A 27,579-nucleotide genomic window follows, 5' to 3' on the forward strand; every position below is an offset into this window, starting at 1 on the left:
ATGGTGAATCTTTACTGTTAGAACTTTTATCACAGAATGGAAATCAGGAGAGTGTGTAACTGATACTGTGAGGACTCACGATTTATGAGTGGTAAATTAATACACATAATTATATGGCATATAATATATAAGGTAATATAAGGGCTTGTGATTGCAGTACAACAGTACAGGAAAGCAGTGGTGAAGATATTTGTGCTTATAATTCTAATATTCTTCCATCTATAGACCGATAACCATATGCACAATATGTAGAAGTGGTTTATTGAATTGTCCAGACCACTGCTTAAAAATATAGGTGTTTCTGAATGTTCTTGAGATCCTGTATAAAACAGTTATATTCAGTTAGAGTTAAATTAGTATTAGAGTTATATTCATATTTTTTGTACCTAAATATCTCTGAATTCCACTGCCCCTCTTGTTGCTTAGAACATTAGTATTAGCCCTGTCTTTTATAACTGAACACATTTCAAGAAATTTGACTTCACATGACAGCATGTGCTGTCCACTGAAAGAAGCAAACTATTTCACCTGCAGGCAAATTCAGCCCGTTTTTCGACTGAGACTGTCATAGAACCTTGAGCTCTATGAATGAGACTGTGACATACGTTGGCCTTCTGATGTGTGTACCTACAGTTTTGTCCCTCCTCATAGTGGAGCTCAACTTTTCAAGACAAGCTGATGAACGCACACATTGGTGCGGTCCACTTCCTGGTTCTTCTCAACAGTGTTCCAGAATACATTGGGTGCAGTCACCTGAATTTTACTCCAATTCATAAAGACATCAGATGGACAAGAACCCAAAAAATCTCTGGTGTTCCAGGAATAGTGTTGCCCACACCTGCTGTACTCACTTTAGTGGACAAAAAATTTAAACTCCGGGCTTTGAGGGCTGTACACTATGTTTGCCAAGTGTGTGGCTGCCACACATATGTGACTAGTATATGAAATATGCAAATCTCTTCCCAGCAGTTCTCTCTTCATATAGCAGACGATGCCTTCAGTTGGGTAGGTCGAGCAAGAAAATACCTTGAAGGTGATGTGAAAGGTGCGGAGCTCATCGTAGGTCTTCAAGTCTGCTATGTCACCAAAATGATGAGGGGGGAACTGGCCGGATATGACCGTCTATGGGCCTATTCTTGACAAACGCATGAATGCATGTATGGTGTCAATCCAAAGAACTCAACATCATAGAGAGCCTGGTCCCAATAAAATATTCTGGCAGTTTATTAGGGGTCCAAGCACCAAAGGTGCTGGAACCCTCTTGTTTTTACTTGGATAATTATTATTATTATTATTATTATTATTCTGGAGCTTTTCCAATCTTGCCCATAAAACCAAAACCGTGCATCAAAAAGTCAACAAATCTGTTAGGATGGTAGAGGGTCATCTCCTGAACAATTGTCTACAATATGGCGTCCATAGGTCCCATGACCTGGCAGCCATCTTGGATTGAAATCGCCATTTTCAAAAGCTCAGCCCCCTTGACCCATGTGACGAAAAGTCATGAAACTTGGTATACAGGTTCCCCTCATCACAAGGAACAACTTTGCCTCTTGAACCTTTAAGTCTGCCATATTGGATTTTGAGCTAATTTGCATAATTATGATTTCAGCAAAAATGACATCTTCTCCTGAACGGTTGGGCCGATTTGCACGAAATTTGAAACGCGTCATCTTGAACCAAATCCCGACTTATATTGCGAAGAAGAAACTGCTGCATCAGAAAACCTAGCTGCCACAAGCATATCAAGTTGCCTCATTTATGAATTAATATGCAAATTAGCCAATATCATTCACCGTTGCATCAATCATTCTGAAATTTCTTGTGCACAATGACAAGGCCTCACTGACAGGATATTCCAAATTTGTAAGCAATCCGTCAAAAAACACAGACTCCACAAGCGTTTGAACATGCCCATTTTAAATCCAACTGTTAATATGTGAAAATAATCTTCTCATGAACTGTAACTTCAATTGATGAAAAATTCCATATGTCGGGCCTTTGGGTATGCTCCATCTAAATTGTGAAGGAATAGTCGCTACATCAAATAACACCAGAGCTATGTATCAATCAGATTGCAATGGTGATATAATGAGTTTTTTTGACATTGACATTGACATAGGAGCTGATATCTGACAGTTTAAAAGAATAAAGACATCATAAAATGTCTTAATGGTAATTTTCCTGTTAAATCAGATCCTACTATGGTAAACAGTATGTCCATCTGGACACAGATTGTCACATGTCTATATTTAATCTAGATTTTGGACTCATGTTAACTGATTAGTATCCATTCATACATCGGCCAATCACTTTTTACATTTAATACTCATGTGCTTCTGAACCACTGTGCTGATTGACACAAAACGTGGTATGCAAAACCCTTACACTGACTTCTGTCTAATTTATGAAGGAAAAGTTGCTATATCAAAAAACATGGCCGTTACAAGCCAATTGTCACGGTCACATTTGTCTAGGGGTATAACTTTCGATTACAAGAGAAGGCAGCTGGCCTGGAATGGTGAAACTGGAAGGAAAACCGGGACTTACCTTCACCAGGTCGCTTCGTAAGTTCTCCAGGCCAGCCCAAGCCGCCGCTCCCCCGGGGAAGAGCTCCACGACTTTTTGTTTTCGAGATTAGTTTGTATGAGGTAGTTTTCTAAAAGCATGACAGTTGCACACAGAAGCAAAAACAAACAAAAAACAGCCTGGACGAAGAAATGGGGGTAGGTAGGCTTTCTCTGACAGACAGGCAGGTCCCAACAAACACTGTTTCCCTCCATTTTGGCTTTTTAAAAAGAAAAGCCCTCCCCCATGACCGACCGCCGCCCAATCAGGAGACAAGGCGTCGTCCCAATTTCCCATACCAGCCACCATTCTGAAAGCACAGCTGCCATGCCACTAAATGAGTGTTAGTTAATATTTTATTAATAAGAGGCATTAGGAGTTCTTATGCCCCACTCACTAACGTGTGGGCATAACACAATCATTTGTTTCATTTACTAATTGATATGCAAATGAGCCAATATCATTCACTGTTGTATCAGTCATTCTGAAATTTCTTGTGCAATGACAAGCCTCGCTGAAATGACATTCCAAATTTGACAGCAATCCGTCAAAAAACATGGACTGTACAAGCACTTCAACATGCCCAATTCTAACCCAATTTTTTAATGTATGAAGAATATACGTAAAAATCTTCTTTTCATGAACCGTAACTTCAACTGATGCAAAATTTCACATTGTATTGCTTTTGGGGTATGCTAAGGAATTGCGAAGGAATAGTTGCTACATCAAATAACACCAGAGCTATGTACCAATCAATTTGCAAAATCAAAAGGTGAAAAAAAGGTGTCAAAATCAATGTTGAAAAATTATTGTGTTCAAATGGGTATAAATTCTAGACAGTTGCTTAAAAAGTGTCAATACTTTGCATTCTTCTATAAGCCCAAAGGATGATTCTTCTGTATGAAAATTTTGTACACTGATGACATGGTTTGGCTGCTACATTGAATTTTATGTTACAAATTCAGCTTGTCCTCCTACCAAAACAAAACATTGGGAACTCCTGAGACTTAATAGGTATGTTTCTCCCTCTGTCAACAATCATCCCAATGAGGGAGAATGCCATAGGTCACTTCATTTGGGACTCTTAAATGTCAACTTTTCTTGAACTGTGAGGCCAAATGATATGACTATAATGCATTCCCCAAGGCCTTCATAACTATTTTTGGACAGTTTTATTAACAATGAGCCAATAGTTTTATCTTTCATCAAGTTCTTCTTAATACTGGCCTGTGGAAATCTTCATCACAGAGTTTTACTGCATGAAATTAAAGACCCCCAGGCAATTCGCTTATTTGTACTTGGACCCCGGAATTGCTGCTTGCAGCTATATTTGGTGTTGCCATTTCCGTAGCAAACTGTTGGACACCTCCTTCTGTACAGACTATGCATGACATCCTGGCTGCATGCAATGGCCTTTAGCTAACATTTTCATTTCAATGTAAAGCATCTGTATGTTTGTGCTAGGATATCCTGTGCACTAAAAAGTCCAGTTATCTTGTCCAATTAGATTTATAAAATTCAGTACTGAATTTCACACCGTGATCTCCAGTCCAGCTACTTCGCTGCCCTGCCTATCAAGACAACTGCGTGCCAAGAACCGGACATTCTCTAGGATACATTTTATAATTACCGTTATTTACTACTGCTTATCAAAACTCAAATGTCAAAGTACATTGTACAATTTCAAGTATTCTACGTAATTCTATCTGCCCAGTGCCGGCCAGAAGCAGATGGGCTCCCCCTCTGAGCCGGGTTCTGCTCAAGGTTTCTTCCTGATAGTTTTTTCCTTGCCACTGTTGCCTTAGGCTTGCTCTCAGGGGGTCTCAGGCCCGGGAAAAATGTAAAGCTGCTTTGTGACAACTTGTGTTGTAAAAAGTGCTACACAAATAAAATTGAATTGAATTGAAGTACTGTGAGGATGTTGAGCATTTCAAGAACACCCTTCAGTTATGCACATTATTAGGACTACAACTCTTCTATTCTGGTATATAAAAATTATATAGACAAAATTTACAAAGAATGTAAATTCAAAATTAATGTTTTTATTAAGCTGTTTCCATATACAGTGCTCAGTCATTCCAAAACATTTTGAAAAATAGTACTGTACATCTGCAGTGTACAGTGCAGCTTAGCAGAGGAGGCAAAACTTCCTGGATGGGGATGCCGGCCTTGGATGTCACACAGTGTACTGTTGAAACCCCCGTGCACTGAGGATTGACACTAGAACAGCAGGTGCTTCAGCAGTAGGGGAGGCATGCCCCCTTACATTTACTCCCAGTAGGAGTGTGACACGCTCCATCAGAAAATGCAAGACGCTAAACTCACCAGCTGTCTCAGAGCCCCGTCTCTGGGCTGCAAACTCATCCGGGGGGAACTGGTTAAGCGTCCGGTCACAAAAGTGTCTCTACCAAAGTGTTGCCACCCTTCATTTCATAAATCGAGGTAATGACTGAAAACACATTCTTTCATTTCAAACGGCACACCACTTGTTGGTCCTGAAACAATATACACTATTATATACAATATTTAATATTGTAGAAATGGGTACATTATCTTTATAATATGCTATGTGCAGCTATCTCAGCTGTTATAATGAATATCTTCTTTAGGCTGCACAAAACTAGTGCATTCAATCAGAGTAATATTCAGCTTTCAAAGTGTGGGTGACCAAAAGCTGTATTTAACAATCTATTTGATTGAACAGATTGTCTACGCCTTTGTATTGAATTTCATGAATCAATTACACTTTCTTAGCCAATTACAAACATTACAAGAAATGTGTAGGGGGGAAAAACATTGCAGTTCTTGGGCAGCTCTGTCATCCTTGTACATATTACTGTAAATTCCTGTCTGGAGTAAGTCCAAAACAAAACCATTAACTACTCAGCCAGAACACAATAAAATTCAAATTCCATATGTTCCCATGAACAAAATAAGTTACTTTCAAATACAGAGTTACTAAAGTCAAGGGAAAAAGCACACTGTCTGGCTCAAATTATAAAGAATATATGAGCACAGCAAAACAGTAGGAGCTGATATCTGACAGTTTAAAAGGATAAAGACATTGTAAAATGTCTTAGTGGTAATTTGCCTGTTAAATCAGATCCTACTATGGTAAACAGTATGTCCATCTGGACACAGATTGTCACATTTTGTCTATATTTAATCTAGATTTTGTACCCATGTTAACTGATTAGTATCCATTCATACATCAGCCAAACACTTTTTACTTATTCCCAAATCTGGCAGCAAAAAGCCTGTGGCCTATGTTGCAGGAGGGAAAAGCAATTTTCAGGGATATCCTTTGCCATGCATCAGAGAAGTGATAGCAAAAGCAGGGGCATACACAATGCTATGATCTGAAAGCGGCTGACATCTTCATGGTGTAAGGAAAATGTCTTGTTTTGAATGTGAATTTTTACAACATGCTTGGGCTATGGCAATTTGTTATGTCCACTGGACTTATCTGTTACCTGACACTCACACACACCCTCAGGTATAAAAGGTGTTTCATCTGCGGGAACAGATATTTGCGTCTGCACTGTCAACACTGAGGTGGAAAGGAAAACTGTTAAAGGAGTCTAAGATGGGATTTTCAGCCCAGAGTGCGAAACCAGTTGCAGATGGGTAACCCAGCTGTGCCCATGCTTTGGCAGTAGCTTCTCCCAGCTTGCCCATTTGGACAGCGACGCCTCAGAGACGACCTTGCAGGGTCAGGTGACGTGGGCTGCTCAGGCCTGGGGGTCGTCGTCATCGGAGACCTGGTCGGGGGGGATGGCTCGGGTGTGGCTGGCGCGGATGCTGGCAATGTGAGGGCAGGAGGAGATGAGGCTGGCGATCCCCGACAAGGTCACCCCTGTCCCATCCAGGTTCACCTGGCTTAGCCGCATCTGCCGCAGAAACTTCAGACCTGAGAGCGAGATGAAGTGAGGGAGGGAGGGAGGGAGAGAGTGCCATACTTCCTTTAAGAGAGCTAACACCTGACATTTAGTCATTTAGCAGATGCGCTTATCCAAAGGACTGAGAAAAATGCATACATGGTTAGGTGAATGCACCTGACGAGGACAGGCTTTCAAGCTGAGATGCAAAGTAAAGGTATGAGCAAGCTTTAATGAATAAAAGCATGCTCGTCACTATATCATGGCGTTTTCATAATTTAAATCCAAACCAACTCAAACTAAGGAATTAAGTGCAAGAACCCCAGTCCAGACAAACCCTGCAATGTTTGCTGTATGCTGCTATAGCTCACAAATAAACAGCCTGAACTGACAAGATCACATCATATCATGACTTGATATTACATTGGCAAATCCATAATTTGAGCCATTATTACATTACATTACTGGAATTTAGCAGAAGCTCTTATCCAGAGCGACTTACATCAATTACAGGTTTTTACAATGTTATCCATTTATACAGCTGGATATTTACTGAGGCAACTGTGGGTTAAGTAGCTTGCCCAAGGGTACAGCAGCAGGGGGAATCGAACCGGCAACCGTTCGGTTACGAGTCCTGCTCCTTAACCGCTATGCTACACTGCCGCAAAGCTAAAGGGCCCCACAGGGAGCCATCGCTGCTCTGCTGCCTTCAGTGACGCGGGGAGGGCCTGGCCACCCCCTCACACGGACGCTGCTGCTCACCGTGGTCAGTGATGCGCGTCCGGCTCAGGTTGAGCTTCAGTAGCTGCGTGCAGTGGAGCAGACCTCGCCTCACCACCGAGTCACCCACCTGGGTGCTGGCCAGGCCCAGAACCTGGAGTATACACACACACACACACACACACAGAACATTGGAAATGCGAGAATATAATCAGTGAAATACAACAGCAGCTCCCCTAACAAAGAACATCAGTTACCAACAACAACTTTGACAAAGACTGATTTCTGCCATTATGTAATGAGGTTACATAATTCTAAAAGGCCCTGCAGGATACAGGCATTCTGCTTTAAGCTGTTCATTCTGTCATTTAACACATTTGTCTTCTCTTAACATCTAGAAGACACAGGTACCTGCAGGTTCGGCAGGCAGGTGACGCAGGCGGCCACGCCTCGGCTGGTGACTGCAGTTCGGTCTAAGCATAGCTCCAGCAGCTCCTGCAGGCTGCGCAGGGACAGCAGGCCCTTGTCCGTCACCAGGGTGTTACTAAGAGATAGCTTCTTCAGCCTGAGGAAGAGGAGGAGGAGGAGGCACACACATCTCATCTGTTGTGTCACAGCTAGATCCAACATACAGCAATCACCCCAGCAACTGGGAAGCAATTCAGAAACTCAAGGCCAGATCTCTGATTGCATCTATTGGCTATATTGCTTAACAGCTGGGACATGACCCAAATGGGTAAACTGAAACAGGGAAATGACATGTCAATATACCATATTTTACGAGTTCAATTACAATGCATTACTGTGAGTTCTGTCCATCTGAAGACAGAGGAACAGGAGCTTGTAATTATTGGACACCGGGGTTGAATATGCTTCACTTCATTTTTTCTTACAAATGTGTTTCAGTTAATTGTGTCTGCTTGAATTCCCCTCCAGACATTGAAAAGCAGAAAAGAAAAGCAGACAGCGCTGACCTGGTCATGGTGGCCAGCTGGGCTGTTCCCTGGTCGGTGACATGCGTGTAGTCGGTCAGGTCCAGCTCCACGAGCAAGGACAGCCTGGACAGGTAGACGAGCCCGCTGTCCGTCACAGAGTGGCGCCCTGGCAGGGTCAGCTGGGTCAGCCGAAGCTCTTCAGGGATCAGAAGCGAAGACAAGCAGTCACTGACAGAGCATACACTGTGGGATGCATGTGCACAAGTACACACTCTTATGACCTCATCTGAAAGAAAGCAGCATGCTTAAACGGAGCAGTAGGACAGGGGTCAACGGCTGCTCATGTTTTCTGTTCTGCTTTGTATTCAGGGTTGGGTATTCAGGGTTGCCGCACTTCGGTATCATGGGAGTAGCTTACACCGGGCGAAGTAAGGGAGGGGCTGGGAGGTGGGGAAGGGGCTGAGAATGGGCACGCAGGAGCTCACCTGAGATGATCTGGAGGGTGTGGTTGCCGTTTTCAACCGGGATGCCTGCCAGACTGAGGGTGGACAAGGCTGGATGTGCGGCAAGCTGCTGCAGGGACTCCTCTGTCACACCTGTCCCATCCAGGTGCAGCGTCTGCAGGCTGAGCAGCTTCGCAAGGGCTGACACATCGCTAACCTGTGGGAGGTGGAGCCAGAGCAGTCAGTCTCAAAGGGATCCTGCATGTCCATCTTATCTGATATATATATATATAAAGCATGTCTGTTAAAAACAGGTGTATATACATACTACCCCTATTAACTGCACATCTTCTGTGGGAATAGTGGGACTACAATCTGTGGAAATAGTCCTGTGGCACTATGAACAGTACTCTGCAATCTGTGATGAAGACAATTGCTGAGGAAAACTATACACATTAGGGGTGTAAGAAAATATCGATACACTTGAGTATCGCGATATTATGTTTTGTGATACTGTATTGATTCTCAAAAACACTGTGCCGATTCTTAATTAATAGTTTACATGCAAAGCTTCGTGGCAGACAGTGGTTCATTTTGTGTTGTGTTTAAACCCCCAACCACTAGATAGCAGTGTTGTAATCTATCTTCAGCCATCTGACTGCATCCACTCCAACATAACAACGTAAACTGAGACAGGAAGTAGCGTAAGGGCGCACCGCTAACGTTAGCATTAGCAAACCTAGCTGAATAGTAACGTTACCACTGATGGCTGAAAAAAACTTTTTTTTTTTTTACTCAGATTTTATGCATATTGTGGTGTGTTCTTTATACTATGACAGTTTTCCTAAAATTAGATTAAAAATAGCAATATATCGCCTTGCTTACAGTATCGCATGGCACAGCACCCCATCTATATCCTGGAAAAACTGTCCTTCATTCTTTCTTTTTTTTTTAATAATGAGACAGAAACCCATGGAAAGCAGTCAGGATTTAGGTGTTACAGGCCATCTTCAGCTGTAGTCTGAAGACCAGCCTCTTGAAGACTGCATTTTGTCTCTTCCACCTAATTATAACAGCTACATCTTTCCTTTTTTGTACATTACATATGACATTACATATAGCACTAAATAAAGCTGCACTTCAGTTTTGTGGGAGTAGCTTACACTGGCCCCTCCAGCCTTGTGATCTCCTTGTGATGGTGACTAATAAAGCCTGGTGTTCCTCTAAAACACAGCCATTTTCCGCAGCTTTCCGTTTTGTCCAGCCACTTAAGCCACATAGCAGATCACCTTACCTGACCTGAACTGAGTGAAAACCTTAATGGAACCGAGTTGGAAAACCAGCTAGACTGGCGCTCTTCAAGGGTGGGGCCAAGGAGCCCTTGTCTAAAGCCTTGTTTCCCTGGCTTTGCAGGTCTCAGGCACCCTAGTGAGGTAAGGGAGGGGCACGGCAGAGGTTTGGAAGGCATGACTGCACTTGCTGACATTCTTCATTGTAGCACGATTATTCAGTGACTTTGTACAGTTGTTTCTATGATCTTATTACCTCCGTACAAAAGTCTGGCTGACAGCAGTAGCTTTCACAGAGCTCCAGTTTGATATATATATATATATATTTGAGGTTGAACTGAAACCTGGGAAGTAACTCCTGGACAGATATTGTGGGAAGGGCCCTGGGTGCTCTTTCAGGGCTTGTCCTGTCAGTGTGTGAGTGGAGGAGATCCAGGCACCTTGGTGTGCTTAATGCTGAGCAGGCGCAGCTGCGGCACGCTGGTCGGCAGCACCACCAGGGCGGCCTCCGTCACTCCCGTCTGGTTCAGACTGAGCTGGACGAGCGACGAGGGGGCCGACTGAAGGTACCTCACCATCCCCGCGTCGCTCACTTTGGTATGGTCCAGCGACAGGAAGGAGAGGGACTTCAGACCTGAGAGATTGGCCGAGCGGGTGGGGGGGGTTTACAGTGGTTAAACAAGAACAGTGTCGGTCTGGATCATACAGAGATGTAACTGAAACTAATGGGAAAAAAAACCCCACTCATATTAGTACAAACCAAAATCCCAGAATATCAACTATGTTACCGCATACATTTCACTTTCAACTTGCCTTAGAGGCCCTGCAGAGGAAAACTGCAACAAATAAAGGCAATGCATTTAAGATTTCACTTCGTAAAAGAATGTTTTGTGAAATCAGACAAGCTCAGGCCGTAAAGTTTCTTTAGTTATCTACGTGGCCAGCACATATTTGAACTCCCTCCCTCCAGCAGGCGCGTCAGATCACTACCCACCGAAAGAAGCCAACACCGGAATAGCTTCTTCCCATCACACTGGAACCGGAGTCAAATTCCTTGTATGCGTAAAAACATATCTGGCCAATATAGACTGATTCTTATTCTGATTCTGAAGTCAACAGACTCACAGCCACAGGATTATAGGTTTAAATCGTTTAGAAACACTGCTATAGTGCTTGTGAAGCTGTTTTAAGTACTACATGTCAATCATATATCAATTAATAAGACATGTAAGAGTGAAAGAAATCCTTTAAACAATACAAGGTGTTATGGGTAAGAGCATCTATTAAGTAAATAAACAATGCAACAGTCTGATACACTGAGGCCCTGTCCACACGTACACGGGTATTTTTAAAAACGTAGCTTTTTCTATGCGTTTTGGCCTTTCGTCCACATGCAAACAGCATTTTTAGGTTTTGCAAAACGCCTTCCAGGGTGAAGATTTTCAGAAACTCTGTTTTCAGTGTTGACGTGTAGACAGGGAAAATGGAGTTTTTGGTTTGTAACGTCAGAGTGTGCGCCGTTATCTTTTTTGTTTACATGATTTTGTGCAATGGCGGATGCAGCCAAAATACTTTTGGTTTTAACGTTTCTGACAGGACTTTTTACATGTTTATACATACATGTTTATACATACATGCACAGTTACATACATCCATACATACGATTCCCCCTTCCTCGATGCACCATTGTTGTTAGCCTACCAGAACCGTTAATAACTTTTTTCAGGATTCTGATTGGCCAACATGGCATTACAGTTAGGGTTATATCGCCGTCTGTTGGTTTGGCATGCTCTTGACAGCGCTTGACAGCATGTTTTTGCGTTTTCATGTGGACGGAGATTTGTTTAAAACAGTGCTCATGTGGACAGAGATTTTTTTAAGAATGAAGGAGGAAAACCCCCATTTTTAAAAATACCCGTGTACGTGTGGACACGGCCTGAGATTTACTGTTGAAATGTGAGTGCTCACCTGTGATGTGCTGCAGACACGAGTCAGTCAGCTTACTGCAGGAGGCCAGGTTCAGGTGCTGCAGTTTCTGAAGGCTGGAAAGCACAGAGAGGCCCGAGTCTGGAAGACAGAAACAGCCTCAAGCACCACACCCCTGATGCATGTACTGCGAAGCACCATCCACAAACTTAACATTCTTAAGTGTTGTATGTTTAGTTCATTTTGAAATGCCACTCCTCCAGTACACTAGCTGGTGGATATGTTTGTATGTAAGGTGATGGTTTTATGCTGTAAACAGTCAGTTGTAGGGAGTCAGGCATACTCTGGGTACAGAGGAACTTGCTTGGTTTCTTACTGCAGTTATAATCGCAGCGACGACACAACCTCATCTAAATTTTCGGTAACTTTCCTCACCTTGGATCACCAGCTATCACCATAGGTAAACTGTATTCAATTTATTTTTTGTAAACTGCTTATCATTATAATAAATGGGAACACCATAAAATGGAATTTCAGTTGATTTTGACATTTCATTTTTATTCACTCACCCCATGCATGTCTAGAAACACATCTAATGTTACCCTGCAGCTAAAGAACTCATTTGGCAATGATGGTTTCGTCAATCCTATTTGCAAATATAATTTTACAATAATTCAGGGAAGACTTGCAGTGCGTTCTGTATGAGGTTCTGTATGAAAGCCAAACAACCTGAAGCACTCGAGAATACAATGGAAGAACCTCTGCCTCAACCTCTGCTATTCGCAATTACAGTGGAAGAAGCTTTTCTAAATGGACGCCACCTAAAGTGAAAGAAGAAACATAATAAATGCACGTGAGCCGCTGAGACAGGCTCATGGTGTACCTGTAATGAGCTGAGAGTTGACCAGGCTCAGGTGCTTCAGGGTGGTGAATGCCCTCAGCTGGCGCAGAAGCTCGTTGGTGGAGTACGGGTAGGAGTTGAGGACAAACTTTTGCAGCGGGCAGCCAAAGAAGAGCTCCAGGGTGCGGGGACGCAGGAGCCTCTCACGAGACATGTGGTTCAGCAGGAGCTCAGCCAGCTCTGGGGTCAGGCAGGCCAGGCTGCTGCTGTACTGCATGCTAGGGGCTGGGAGATGAGGACACTCAGCTGCTGACCCTAGATCAGTTCCTGACTGTTTTTCAACGTTATGGTTTGAATTGGGATTAATTACATTGCATTACATCATTTAGCAGACACTTTTATCCAGAGCAACTACCACTATGCTAAGAGCAGCTATCGCGAAGTATTACAAGAGGTCAGTAAGATACTAAGTTAAGTGCTAAGCTAGTGTTCAAAGCGAGTGCTTTGAATGTGGTGACCTCTGACCTGTCATGAGAGTGACGGTGGCACGGGTTGCCATGGCGCAGAGGGATGGCACGCTGGGTGTCCTGAAGGGCCTCTTTGGGGGAGAGGGCTGCCCCGCGGCGCCCGAGGGGTCATCCTGGCGGGCTGCTCTCAGGCGCTCCACTGCGGCCTGCCCCGCTGCCCCCTGTGCCACCCTCCTGTCCTCAAGCCCCGCTGCGTCCTCTGGTGCCGCCTCTCTGCCCCACAGACACACAGACACACACAGACACACACCCTCAGGACCCGGCTCAGGGCCAAAATCCAACCTTCCCCAAACTGAGGTTAAGTTAAAAAGACTGAGACAACGATTTGTTACACTCAGTGACACAGTGGTACTCAGAGACCACCAACAGCAGCCTTATGGCAAGGTGTACAGGAAGGGATACCAGTATAGCACAGGTTTTGACTGCCTGCTAAAACACATGATCAGGTATGACAAGCTGTGAATCTCCAGCTCAACAGCCCACGTCCAGCTCTGGTCTGCTAGGAAACAAGACACCCTTTGTGGTTTAAATGCATTGTATACATAATGGAGTGCTCTGACGGCGATGATCTGCACACTCACCTGAGCCTGTTGCCCTGGTCTGGCCAGTGGTGGCTGGGTTCCATCGCCCCCCGGGGTCGGTTCTCTGGGAAGAAGGGCAGCCGTGGCAGACCTGCTGGGGTAACAGCCAACATGTCACGCCCTTGTACCCATGCCATCTGTAAGCTTTTACACTGTGTCAGACTGCACGCACAATACAGGCATCGAATCCATGCACTCAGTCACACCCCAACAAAAAGTGCCCCATTTCAAAACTTTCACACCACAGACAGAAGTCAGTGTTTGAATCCTACTACCAGACACACAGAATGACATCCTCACATTGCAGTAAAGCTATGCATTCACTGGCTCTCTGCAGACAGGTAAGCGTCCAAACCAGTAAGACAGTTTACATCCCAACAGCTCTCACGCACTCGCAACACAAGGGACAACAATTCTTTTCCTGAATGGCTTTCATTAAACAGAGCTATCTGCACAGATTTCCTCACCTGGTTTCATAATTAAGTGACACTGCAGAAAGCAAAACGCTGCAGCACCTTCAGAACAAGGGGACCAGTGTTGCCCTTCCCTTCCTCACCATAATAAGGACAGATAGACAGCAATAAGGCAGTTTCGATTGCCTTCAAATCCCCCGGCAGCCATAAGACTTATACATCCCTGTCAATAACATCCTCTCTACAGACTTAGTCTTTCCCCTGCTGGGTACGTGTGTTAGGAGGCCACATGCAGAATGCCCCTGTGCACGGAGTTCTGCGAGAGCTCGCTGAAAGGACCGGGTTAACTCAAAAAGAACACGAATGAAGGTTTGAGGCCTCTCATTGGTTGCCCTTTTGCCCACATCTGGTCTGGGGTCAGAGTTCTCCATAAAACCAGCGCAAGTAGAGCAGACAGGGCCATTCACCTCTCTCCTGAGCTGAACTCACGCAATCGCTCTCTCACGGTACGGGAGGATTTACGACACGCATGTGCTCATCAGCCTCAGAGTAACCTGCTCCCAGCTCTGGAGAGAGGATCTCATTTGGGCTTCCACTTGAAAAAGTGAGCTGCAGAGCCATGTGGATCAATCAAGTTTAAATAAATACATGAAAATGCTGTGCTACGATTCATAAACGCATTATTAACATCAATACAAACAAAATCGAGCTACAAGCTGTAACCGATCATGCTGCATTTGTGAGCTGTGTTGATGGTGATCTCTGAATGATTTAACAGTGAGAAAAGGTCGAAAGCGAATATAATGGAGTTTGCAAACAAAGACAGAGCAGTACCAGGAAAAGGGATGTTTTGCTCTCCATGCTGCTCCTCCAGGGGCTCATCCTCATCGGAGCTGGACCTCTCTTCCCCATTGCTTGGCACCAGTTTCTGGCCCCGCCCTGCCAAGGAAAAGGAGACTGCTGACATGGATGCCTCTGAATTGGCACAGAGGAAACACTCAATAATATATACTCAACCGGTATGAATAAATGGGGACAGCAAAAAAAAAATGACACTCTTCAATAGCGCAACAGCATTTACAACAATGTTACCACATTTCAAACGCAGAGGGACATAGCAAAGCATTAGGTCCTAGACCTTTGCACTAAATTTAAATACTAAGTCTTCTGATTTCTGTTTTGACACATGTTCTGTTTTTCTTAATTCTAACATAGCAAAGCATTAGGTCCTAGACCTTTGCACTAAATTTAAATACTAAGTCTTCTGATTTCTGTTTTGACACGTTCTATTTTTCTTGATTCTAACATAAAACCGTGAAACCTAGAGGAGTATAAACCAGCTTAAAGGAGCTACATTTGTTTTGCTTCTATCGAAGGTTCTTTGGCCTTCAGAAAGCAACAAGGGAAAAAGCTGAGCTAAAAAATACCAATAGTTTTGTTCATATCTATTCCTTAATATCAGTTTTTTTTTTAAGTCAGCAAGTAGATGACTGGGCCTTTTCCTCTAGTTAACAGCCATGCAAGCCTGTCTGACAAGTGTACAATCCAAGTGTCCTACTTCAGCTCTCACCCCAGTAGTGAGAGGGCCCAGACAGTGGTGGACCCACACCAGGGATGCCAGCATAGCCCACTGCCTCCTCCCACAGCTGGTGAGGCAGGGGTGGGGGCAGCGGAGGAGGCAGGGCAGGTAGCTCCTCCCCAATGACATTATTCTGCTGTGGAGGCAATGCACTGGGGGGCACCGCCTCCTCCCGCCCCCACCCCGGGCGGCCAGGTGGGCAGGGCGGGTCCTGGGGTGTCTCCGGGGGTGTGGTTTGGATGCAGAGGGCAGCATTTGGGGTGAGGCCCAGGGAGCGCAGGGAGCAGGCCAGCTCCGCCTCCCCAAAGCGCTTCCGCGGGAAGCCCTGGAGGAGGGAAAAGGACGGCAGGGAGGGGTGGCGCCCAGAGATGTGCTCCACGACACTGCGCAAGGGGGCGTCTGCTGGGAAGCGCTCCCGCATGGACTCTCCGGACGGTAGCCGGATCTGCAGAAGACAATGGGGGTGAGAGACAGCCAGTGGCAAGTTTACATTAAGACAGACAGAGTGAACAATATCCTCACCACCTTTTTCACTGTCATGTGATAAATGGAGAACTGGAGGGTTATACACATAAAATGGCCATACAAAAGCAATGCTGGAACTGATTCCTTCTTTAAAATCTACCCAATTTGCATTCATTGACATGCACACAACAATGTACTTCTGCTGTCAGAGGTGCACTTGAGTTAGAGCTCAACTCTTGCAATCAACGCCCTACATATACACCTGGGCACAGGAATAGGCAGGGGGGGGAAGTGGCCTCACCATGAGGATGCAGTGGTTGCCCACGCTGGTCTGCACCCTGCCCCCCAGCCTGTGGCCCTCCGCAGGGGAGGAGAAGGGTGAGGGCTCCTGCTGGCCAGTAGGCTGGGACTTTTCCTGCAGGCTCCGCCTATCCTCCGCAATACGCTTTAGCACAAGCTCCCTCTCCTGTCCAAGAGACGAATGCCTGTTACTGATGCCGGTCAAAGACTTCACTGAAGAGAACAGGGTGAAGTCACTCTGAGCTACAGGAGCCAATACACATTAGTCTGGTTGCTCAGAGGTTGTTAAAATCCACCACAGACTCAAGCAAACATGTTGTGATGTAATGTAAAGGAATGTTCTGCCTCTTCATAATCCAATTCACAAGGGCCTTTCAAGATCCGGATTGCTGGGTGTTGTGAAAAAAAAAAAAACAACCCTGTCTGCCAAGTGTAGACAAAGGTTTGTTTACGTATGGTTGTGTGAATGACACACAGCTGGGTAGTGACCAGGGCTCTGGACTTTGGAACTGCAGGGTTTCAGGTTTGATTCCTAGCAGGGGACACAGCTTTTGGATGCTTGGGCAGGGTACCTTACCTCAAATAAAGGTCCAGTTGTAAAGACAAGTAACAGAATGTGCACCATTATTGCCAGTCAATCTGTCCAGGGGCGTTGCAACATTATGTATTACTGTAATGCAAAGCAACATGACATAAGGTAATGCACAGGGAGCAAGTACCTGCTTCTTCTGTCGTTTCTCAGCCCTGGCTTCCTGGGCCACACGCTGTCTCTGCTGCTCCTCAAACTCATTCTTATCCTGCTTTATACGGGACTCCAGTGGAAGGGGGGACGCTGGACCTGTGGGGCAGAGCAGGTCCTTCAGACATGCTGCTAAAACTAGGATGATGTAGTACGCATAACGAGCAGGATTATTCTTAATCGTACTGCCATCAACTCATGAATTGTGAAGTGGTGCACGTGATGCATGTGATGCATGCAAGTTAGACCTGGGGGATTTTTTGCTGGCCTGTAGATTAATCAGGATCTAGACTGGCCATGTTTCCCCCCCGGCTGTAAAAATGCTGGTTGGTGACACATGGTAAATACATTGCAAATTAGAAAGGCTCAAAATAAAGTATGTGAGGGAAGATTAGTATTTGGATTATTAAGGCTATTGCCCAAAACCGGGCCTGCTGCCTACGACATACTCCACAAGGGAGACAAGAAGACAGAGGATGAAAGATGGAATGAAGATGTCACTGAAAGAAACTCTGCATTATTGGAAAGACACCAAGAGCTGTCAATAAGCTAGGATCCCTTCATGCAATTTCCGTAAATATGTCAAACTTTATTCTTCACTGTACATTTAAAAGGCACGCAAGAAAGATGCTTACATTCACTGCTTTACTTTCCCTCGACACCTCATGGTGGCGAGACCAATCATGTGAGTAATGGAGGATCTAACATGGTTGCTACTGGCTACCAGCTCGCTACCTGCTGCTCGTCACCTGTTTCCTGCTTCGCACTTCCTGAATGCCAGGCGCTGATCGGCTAGGACCCAGCCAGGACTCATACTCGGAGTATTTGCAGATTCCAACATCTTCTCAAAGTAAAGACAACAAACTTAAGTAGCCAGCTAAATTATCTATGATGGCTTCTCGCAGCTCCGTTTCTCCTATCTTAGTTCTCCTCCCTCTCGCTGTCTGCCCTGCTCAGTGTGCAGCATGTTTAGTTACTCTTTCTCCGCCAGTACTGCTAACTTTACTTATGCTAAATGTGAGCTAAACACTAGGTTGACAGAGAAGTAGCAGAGCTAGAAGCACGCATCCGCACCTTACACAAGATTAAAGCTAGTGAAAAGTTTATCAAGTCTTTTCCGGTACCGGATGCGTCAGTTAGCCTTTCCCCTAGCCCAACCCCGGCAGAGCCTTCGCAGCAAGGCGAGTGGGTTATGGTTCGGGAAAATAAACACAAGCGTAGGCCCCCAGTGCACCACCAACCTTCGGTTCACGTTTCAAACAGATTCTCCCCCCTCAGTAACGCACCTGCTGAGAAGCCTGTTAAAAGAGCCCTGATTATTGCCGATTCCATTCTTAGAAACATGAAAGTAGAGACGCCAACGACCATAGTCAATTTCATTCCTGGAGCCAGAGCGACCGAGATAGAAGCCAATTTGAAAGTGCTGGCTAAAGATAAAAGTAAAAGTAAATACTCTAAAATTGTTATTCACGTCGGCGCTACTGATGTCTGCATGAGACAATCAGAAATAACAAAGCTAACTATTAAATCGGCGTGCAGGATTGCAAAACAAATATCGGAGTCAGTAATTTTCTCTGGCCCCATCCCCATGCAGCACGGTGATGAGATCTGTATCAGATTAACGTCACTTAATCGTTGGTTGTCTGAGTGGTGCCCATCTACATAGATGTTCGCTTTTTCCTTTGAACCACCACTTAAACTCAATCTCATACAACCTGTACAATGAAATCTTCTCTACTCTATGTTCAAACCCTATCTTAACTGAAATACATCTACTCGCAGACAGTATTGACTCTACTTTGCAGAAAACTCTGGACGCCGTTGCTCCTCTTAAAGGTAAGAAAATCACAGACAAAAGGCTAGCACCTTGGTACAATGACCATACGCGTACTCTCAAACAAGCTACGCGAAAACTCTAAAGAAAATGGCGCTCCACCAAATTACAAGTTTTTTTCCTGGCGTGGAAGGAAAGTCTGCTAACCTATAGGCATGCCCTCATAGCTGCCAGATACAAATATTTCTCTACCCTTATTGAGAAAAATAAGGACAATCCCAGGTATCTGTTTAGCACTATCGCCAGATTAACCAAGAGTCCTGCATCAGTTAACCCTAACGTGCCAGCTATTCATAGTAGCAATGACTTCATGAACTTCTTTGATAGTAAAATCATAAAGATAAGAGACACAATACAAAAATTTTCATTGACGTCTGCCTCCTGCCTGGCCAGTCCTGTCCCAGACAACATAGGTACGTGTATTAGGCCTGCCTCTCCTGTTACAATGGCTGTATCTCTCTTCTTGTGCTACTAGACCTGAGTGCAGCCATTGATACCATCGATCATCGTATCCTCCTCGACCGCCTTGAAAACCTGGCTGGCATAAGTGGACAGGCTCTATCCTGGTTTAGGTCCTATCTATCAGAACGATATCAGTTTGTCTCCATTAACAATGAATCTTCCTCTCATTCCAGAGTAGGATATGGTATACCACAAGGATCTGTGCTTGGGCCTCTGCTCTTCTCGTTATACATGTTGCCTTTTGGCGATATCATCCGTAAACATGACATTAGCTTCCACTGTTATGCAGATGACACTCACGTTATACATATCAGTCAAACTTGATGTCCCTCTGAACATCTCAAACATGGAAGCCTGCCTAACACATGTAAAGAATTGGATGGCCCGAAATTTTCTCCTCCTTAACTCGGACAAAACCGAAATATTGGTTGTTGGCCAAAATTCAATCAGGAGCAAATTCACTCACTTTACTCTGGACCTTGATGGTGTCTCCCTTGCCCCGAGTGCAGATATCAAAGGCCTTGGTGTGGTTATTCATCCTGAACTCTCTTTTGAAACTCACATAACTAACACCTCTAGGACAGCCTTCTTCCATTTGAGAAATATAGCCAAAAATCAGGAAAACTGTATCAATTAATGATGCTGAAAAGCTAATCCACACCTTTGTAACATCCAGATCAGACTACTGTAATGCCCTCTTGTCAGGATGTGCAAATGTCTCACTAAAACCCCTTTAGCTGGTACAAAATGCACCTGTTCGAATCTTAACTAGAACTAAACGTTTTGAGCTTCTCTCCATTGGCTACCCATTAAATACCGGATCGATTTTAAAATACTTCTTCTCACATTTAAGGCTTTAAATGGGCTTTCCCCTCCCTACCTTAAGGACCCTCTTCACCCATACCTTCCACAAAGAGCCCTTCATTCCCAAAATGCCAGGCTTCTCATCGTTCCAAGATTGGGCAAAACTACTATAGGCGGTAGAGCCTTTTCCTATCGAGCCCCTCTCCTGTGGAACAGCTTACCTATCAAGGTTCGGGGAGCAGACTCTCTCTCCACCTTTAAGTCTAGGCTCAAAACATATCTATACAGTAAATCCTTCAGCTGAGGGACATGGCCTGGTTCTAGCATGTGTAGGTACAGTGCCGTCCACAGACAGACTTGTTCATTTTATTTGTTAAACTTTTACGGACAGTAACACATAAATCGTTTTTAATGTGAAACACAATCTCATGGGAAGTGATGTTGCATTTTCACAACCTCTTGCCCAACAGCTACAGTAAAAAGGAAATCCCCCCCGCAGCTATGCTAGTAAAAACCGGATGTATTCCTTTGCCATCTCTCTTGCCCCGCGTCCAAAGAAAACGGATGCTTCTCTTGCTCTCTTGCTTCCTCTGCACGTCCGAAGAAGACAGACTCTCTCATTAACTCTGGGCATAGGACATTGCATAGCTAAACAACCGATTGTCAGCTACATCGATGAATGTTGTATATCCATGCATTTCAGATCATTACCAGTAATGTAATTAGCTATGTTTCATTGTTCCTAGCTGATTTGTCATACACTATTCACTGCGCAGCATTAGTCAAGATACCACACAGAGACGTAGGGTCTTTGCATGCGTATCGTCTTACTAACCCCCGGTATCTTCTTTTATTCCTTTTATTCATTTATTATCTTCGTCCGAACATGTCCTGTACCAGACAGACATTATGTTCGCTCACACATAGGCAACTCAAGCTCACCGCCACACACATGATCCTTTGTTCTCTTTGAAGCACGCGCAGCACACGCACGACTCAGAACAAAGGAACACACACCCTATGACATGCTCACACAGTCATGCAAGACATTCACTAAAATCTGCACATAAGTGTAAATACATACACACGCTTCACTTATTGTACATATGGCACGTGTGCCTTACTATTTTGATGTTATATCTCAATAAATGCATTATTTTTCCAAGGTTGTGTTGTAATGTTACACATGGAATGAATATTGCCAACCTCTGCTGGTCAGAATTCTAAATGCCTTCACCTCTTAGTTGAATCATCAGTGTTATTTGTTTAGGTAGCTAAATAGATAATAGTGTGATTTGATTAAGATTAACTGTTGATGTGGTAATTTTGATTATGATTATTAATTTAATTATTGATTGAAGCTCCAAATTAATAGTTTAGTATATATGAGACTGATATACGAAACTGAGACTGATATTTTATTTTAACCACTATGGTAGACACCATATTGTATATGGCGCCTCCATGTGTTTAATTTAACTATCACCAACATAATTGGTACCTCATGTAAGGATATTCCATACACATAAGTGGTACCCCTCTCTAATCGTAGACATTGTCCCTACATAATTGGCATTGCCCCTGTGTGGAAGACTAATTTCCCCTTACACATGGATCATAGAGTCTCTGGTGAACTAGGTGGTCATTGCTGTCATTACATGGACTCTGTGACGTGACCTGGTGTTGACTGCCTTAGGGTCGCCCTCAGGACTATGCCGGTTCCCTGCCTCTCATCCCCTAGTTATGCCCAGAATGTTAGCTTGCCGGGGTTTTTCCTTGTTGCACACTGGCACCTTTTTCCCTGCCCCTCCTCTCCTGCCTCTCTGCTGTACATTCCTGTCATTCTTACCATCCATTAATCATTGTTCTCTATTTGTTTACTGTCCCTGCTCCGGGCTCCTGCCTGGAGCTGTAGTCCAAGCCTCACATCCTGATCTACAGTCTTGCTACCTCGCTGCCCTGCCTATCAAGCCAACTGCGTGCCAAGAACCGGACATTCTCTAGGATACATTTTATAATTACTCTGTTATTTACTACTGTCTATTAAAACTCAAATGTCTTAAAGTACATTGTACAATTTCAAGTATTCTACGTAATTCTATCTGCCCAGTGCCGGCCAGAAGCAGATGGGCTCCCCCTCTGAGCTGGGTTCCGCTCAAGGTTTCTTCCTGATAGGGAGTTTTTCCTTGCCACTGTTGCCTTAGGCTTCCTCTCAGGGGGTCTCTGGCCTGGGAACAATGTAAAGCTGCTTTGTGACAACTTGTGTTGTAAAAAGCACTATACAAATAGAATAGAATTGAATTGAAAGCTATTGCACACCACAGAATAGGGGTAAACAGCCTCTCTTAGCCTTCACGTCATTGGGCCAGATTCACTATTCATGCATACAAACGTTTTTGCGTGTATAGTGTGCGTACAATCAAAATGACGAATATTTTCCATTTTTTCTTCCCAGAAATTTGTTACTTACAAATGAATTTCACATATGCTCTAGACCAATCATACCATACACACGGCCTTACAAAGTTCGGCAAAATGACACATTCTGCATTTCCTATATAAATTTGATATTTGTACAATTTACGTGAACAAAATGACCCTTCGCAGCTGAAATGCATTAAAAAGTGATTCAATTTGCAATAAACAAAATACAAAGTAACATCAAATCAATAGGCTTATATTGTCATTAACTTACATATCAAACTGTAACTGCGACTGTCTATACTGTAGGCAACAGAGATTACGTGCTGAAAAGTGTGTGATTTCATGCCTATAAGATACAAAAGTAAACTGCCCATCATTACTACCTGGGACTACAGAAATCCCAGCAAAAGAACTAAGGTGAAGGTCACAGGTGAACACAGTGCACAAGGTGAAGTGCAAATTAAAACAATTTCAGTCAAGTGACCTTCATCAGTGCCATTATCTTTTATACAGAGTTAGGTTTTGAAAACCTGGCAGATGACACTTTTGGTCAACCACAGACACCACAGAAGGATGAATACAACCACATGTGCATTCACCCAATAATACAGCAGACTATCTGTGTGCTAAAAGCCTGGTGGATGAGGTTGGACAAAGCAGGTGGCACGATTTTGTACACAGCAGAGAAGGTGTGCAAGAAATGAGAGAGAGGGAGTACAGAGAATTGCCAGGACCACCCACCACCCCAGCCAAAGGGACAAGTAGTGTGGGAGAAGAAGTGTGCAGTGGAGAGGTCTGTCGGGGGTTGCAGAGTTGCCCAGGATGACCCACATCTCTGTGAGGGTGCGTGTGTTGCCAGTGCATGTGTCACCAGTGTACAGTTTCGGGTTAGAAAATGGGGGCATCTAATTAAAGTGGGTAACGTTTTGATATTTTGTCAGTCAGCGCCTTGTGGTTCAAGACTGCAGGTCTGCTTACCCATCTTATGAAACGGTGCCATTGTCTTTCATCCCAACAGCTGCATCAGCCATTTAAAAACCATAGGCAACTTTTACCCACAAAATCCAGTTAGCCTACATATTTACAAGCTACAATACATTATAAATACATTGTTTTGTACATATTGATTGATCTCAGAATCAGAGAAAATATCCTCGTGTTTTCCTTTCTACAGCATGGGCTATACCTGCTCAGAAGTCAGAATGTCCTTATGTATGGGATTGTCAGGGCAGGAACTTATGCTAAATACAATTAACAGACAGGAGCATCCAATTTAAGAACAGTTAAGAACAGTGTTTTTTCACGTTTCATGAACCAAACATGACATTTTTGTCCGCACTTTTCCCTAAAGCAAAACATGATCATTGACCATTGTCTCTCAAAATTACTACTGATGCCAGTTGGCAAGTAGCAAGTATTTTGCCCTTCAAGTGTACGGAGCCACGCTGCTGCAAGATCTTGTACTCAGTTTTTACCTTTAGTTTTTGAGTTTGACGACTCTGGCTGTAATGAACCTGCAGTGCTGAGGGCGTCCTGGTGTTTTGGAGGGTTGAAAGCGGAAAAGGCTGTTTCTAGAGGCTGTGAAGACTGCTTAACCAGCTTGTGCCTTGGACTCCCGCCTTGTAATAGCCTACAGCAAAATGAGTCAGGAAACCAGAGAGGGGGAAAAAAAGCAAAGAGATGCTGCTGATTATGATGGATAAGCAGCACTAGACCCAGATGTAACTATCTAACCCAACTGCTTCATTAATCATCAACAACGGGCACATTTAAACCAACCAAATGTTGGCTGGACAGCACAGTTTTAGATTGGTCAATCTTTAGTCAGCCAAAATAACTTTGCTCAAATAGTTAATTTGTCGAAGCCTGGAATCACATCTAGGACAAGTGGCACAGAAAGCCCTCCTTGTTCATACAGTATCATCTGGTAACAGTACATTCTGAACACCAACACATTTGGATATGCACGTGTACGGCACCCGGTGTAAGGATATGGGGGTCTCACCACTCCGCAGCCTCTGGCACGGAGAAGTGGCCAGCCTGCACCGCAGCCTGAATCTGTGCCTCTGTGAAGCCCATCTCACACAGCGTGCTGAAGAACTCTCCAATGGTCTGCAACAGAGAGAGAGAGGACCATGCGGTGACAGACACACAACAACGACAAAGCAGGCTATCAGGACACAGACTAAACAGACTCAGCATTTCAGTGTTGAAGGCGATTACACTAGTGTGTGTATTTATACCGTATTTGCTATGTTTTAGACCCTAAACACCATGTGCCTTTAAATGGTGATGTGATGGTTATTTGAGACCTAACTGCTTGCTACTTGTTGTTTCCAGAATAGTGTCAAATGAAAGTGTCATGAAATTTAATTTAGGTATAAATCCAAGTACAAATATTGCTTTGAAAAGCTATCTGATATAGATTAGCTGCACTAAAAACACAACCATGCTTAAATGATTCTATGCACTCTTCAGAAACACCTAAATGCGAGTAGCCTAGCTCAGATGTGTGATGTAGAACACAATGACCCAGCCTGCACAGAAACACTTAGTGTGTCACAGTGAGCTCTCAATAACTCACCAGACACGTGCCCAGTAAAACCACACTATGTGAAAAAATGTAAATGTAATTTGATTACAGGTCTCCCTCCGAATTAAGAAAATTCCTCTGCTCCACAGGGTGGCCAGAAAACTTCACATGATCAAAAAATTAGAGCAGAGTACTAAGAGCCCTCTATGGCCTAGAGGCACTCATTTCATTTAAAAGAGACACGTTGCCTAGGATAAAAACTATGGTCATATGATGCATTATTTTAATTCCAGGATTAAAGAGATTACACATAATGGAGGCCTAGAAAGCTACTACAAAAGCAGCTGTAATGCGATGTCATCCACCAAAGGATGGTCCCCTCCAGCACTGGCACACTGACAGTGTGATCCGTGAACACTCCCCCTTGCGCAGCGCAGTTTCACGCACACACATGAGGCCGACTGCTTGCAGACCCCTGGGTGAACCGCGAGAACTCCTCCTTTGTGTGGGTCCGTGAGAGGATGTGCCCCACTGATCAGTCAATAGGTTGCACCTCCTCAGGGTCACCAAGTGAGCAGAATGGGTCGTTCCACATATGACAGGGAGGTTGCAGAAATCAAGTCATTTTGATTCTACAGTTCTTTGGGATTTACGACTCTTTACCGGTCATTACCTTTAAACTCTTTCAGCCCATCATACCTCTATAACACCGTACTGCTGCATCACTGATTTCTGCCCCAAAACATTTAGGGACGTTTTGCACACAAACAATCAGGCTAAACATTTCAGACATGCTATCGATCAATTCTTGTAAAGGATAAGCGTAATTATATTCTTATCATGTAATTTTAGAAACATTTAATAAAGAGGCCATTACACAGTCTCATTTGGCAGGAGAGACAAGTCATTTCAAACAAATTCCTTTAAAGGCTGATGTCAAGGATATGGTCAAAAGCCAGTGTAGGACTGACCAAAAGCCAAGGGCATGCTGCTGTGGAAGAGTGACTAAGACACATTTCTATGAGAGCTCTGTAGATGGGGCTCTATTTTTCATAATGAAACACTATTTTCACCTATGTTCATATTTTGCTTTTTCAGTTCTGGACTTAAATCATTGAAATCAACATTTGTTTCCATTACGTTCCTTCACAACTTAAATAATAACTGCAGTACCGCATCGGTCAAATACAACGAAGACCGGTTTTCAATTTGTGGCCCGTATAAAGAAATTAAGTTTACCAGAACTAAACCTTAATCCTGAAGAGGATACAGAGTCTGCATTAATGCCTAAAGGCTGATACACATTATATTAACATATTCTATCATTTGGCAGACTTTTTTTTCATAATGTCACTGTTGGGTCAAAATGAATTTGTTATATAGTTAGGTAGCAAGCAGGTTGCATGCGTGAAATCATGCATGAAGTTAGCTACAAAATGATGGTGCAGCAAGACGTATAACATCTGCGAATTAAACCCACAAATCAAACGAACGAAAACACCTAACTAGCAGCTAATATTATAGAAAATTGAAAACAGCTAGACTTGCGGCTAGCTAACGTCAAAATAGCTGCTTCAGGCGTTTCTGGTTTGCGACGCATCGGTCTACACTCGTAACTACTAGAGGGGGGTGCAAGCTCTCCTCGACTGTAGAGTTCAAAGCTAGTCTAGCTAACTTGGCTAACAAACCTGACATCTTAGCTAACTAGCTTGCTAGCAATACTGTTTCGTTTGTGACTGTAATTTTAAGAACCTCGCTATAGCTAACAATGTATATCATTGCTACTGTAAGCGTACTGAAACAGTAATATCAATTGGGGAAAAAAAACTTTCAGAAACGTCTAGGGCCTACAATAATGCTAACCCTGCACTCTGCAGACATGTAGCTAACGTCAGTAAATAGCTGCAGTGAAGGAAGGCGATTAGCTAGTTAGTCCGTTATGTAAATATATTTGTCGTTTTCCAACAATCAGTACTGCATTTTATATTTCAGGACCATTTCACTTGAACCTCACCGGTGAGGGATCCATTTCTTCCGTGTTACAGAGCCTTCCGTGACTTGACTTCAGAACTGAAATGTTTTGATTTTCTGTTTACGACCCCTGTTGACTGCCCCGTCGGAGCAACAGCAGCTGCAGAGGGCAGGGACAGACGGCCAGCGATCCTGCTAGGCAAAGTTAGCTAGCGATCTTCCAAGCCAGCCACAACAGTTGCTTTCACTTTACAAACGGAAATTGGACTTGTGGTAGGCGTGTCAATGGCCCACTAGGAAACGCCCCAAACACCAGAGCCATGTAGAGAGAGTCGCGTCAACGGAAG

General features: G+C 43.9%; 1 protein-coding gene across 2 annotated transcripts; it reads right to left on the minus strand.

Moving 5' to 3' along the window:
* Nucleotides 1–5,705: 5,705 nt before the first annotated feature.
* si:ch73-173p19.1 lies at nt 5,706–27,482 on the minus strand. 2 transcript variants are annotated; one of them, XM_036522915.1, is made up of 17 exons: nt 27,276–27,482; nt 24,734–24,840; nt 24,204–24,358; nt 17,185–17,303; nt 16,467–16,631; nt 15,692–16,145; nt 14,956–15,060; nt 13,709–13,799; nt 13,126–13,340; nt 12,643–12,885; nt 11,802–11,900; nt 10,274–10,467; nt 8,587–8,761; nt 8,141–8,297; nt 7,578–7,731; nt 7,209–7,320; nt 5,706–6,478 (listed from the first exon to the last, which is right to left on the minus strand). In XM_036522915.1, exons 1-17 carry the CDS (start codon nt 27,288–27,290, stop codon nt 6,300–6,302), a joined length of 2,739 nt encoding a protein of 912 aa, XP_036378808.1. In that variant the 5' UTR covers nt 27,291–27,482; the 3' UTR covers nt 5,706–6,299. The 2 variants fall into 2 exon arrangements, with proteins under 2 accessions (XP_036378808.1, XP_036378807.1); XM_036522914.1 differs by having other exon boundaries at nt 13,709–13,802.
* Between the last annotated feature and the right edge of the window lie 97 nt (nt 27,483–27,579).

Source organism: Megalops cyprinoides, chromosome 2, assembly GCF_013368585.1.
Source record: "Megalops cyprinoides isolate fMegCyp1 chromosome 2, fMegCyp1.pri, whole genome shotgun sequence".
NCBI lineage: Eukaryota > Metazoa > Chordata > Actinopteri > Elopiformes > Megalopidae > Megalops > Megalops cyprinoides.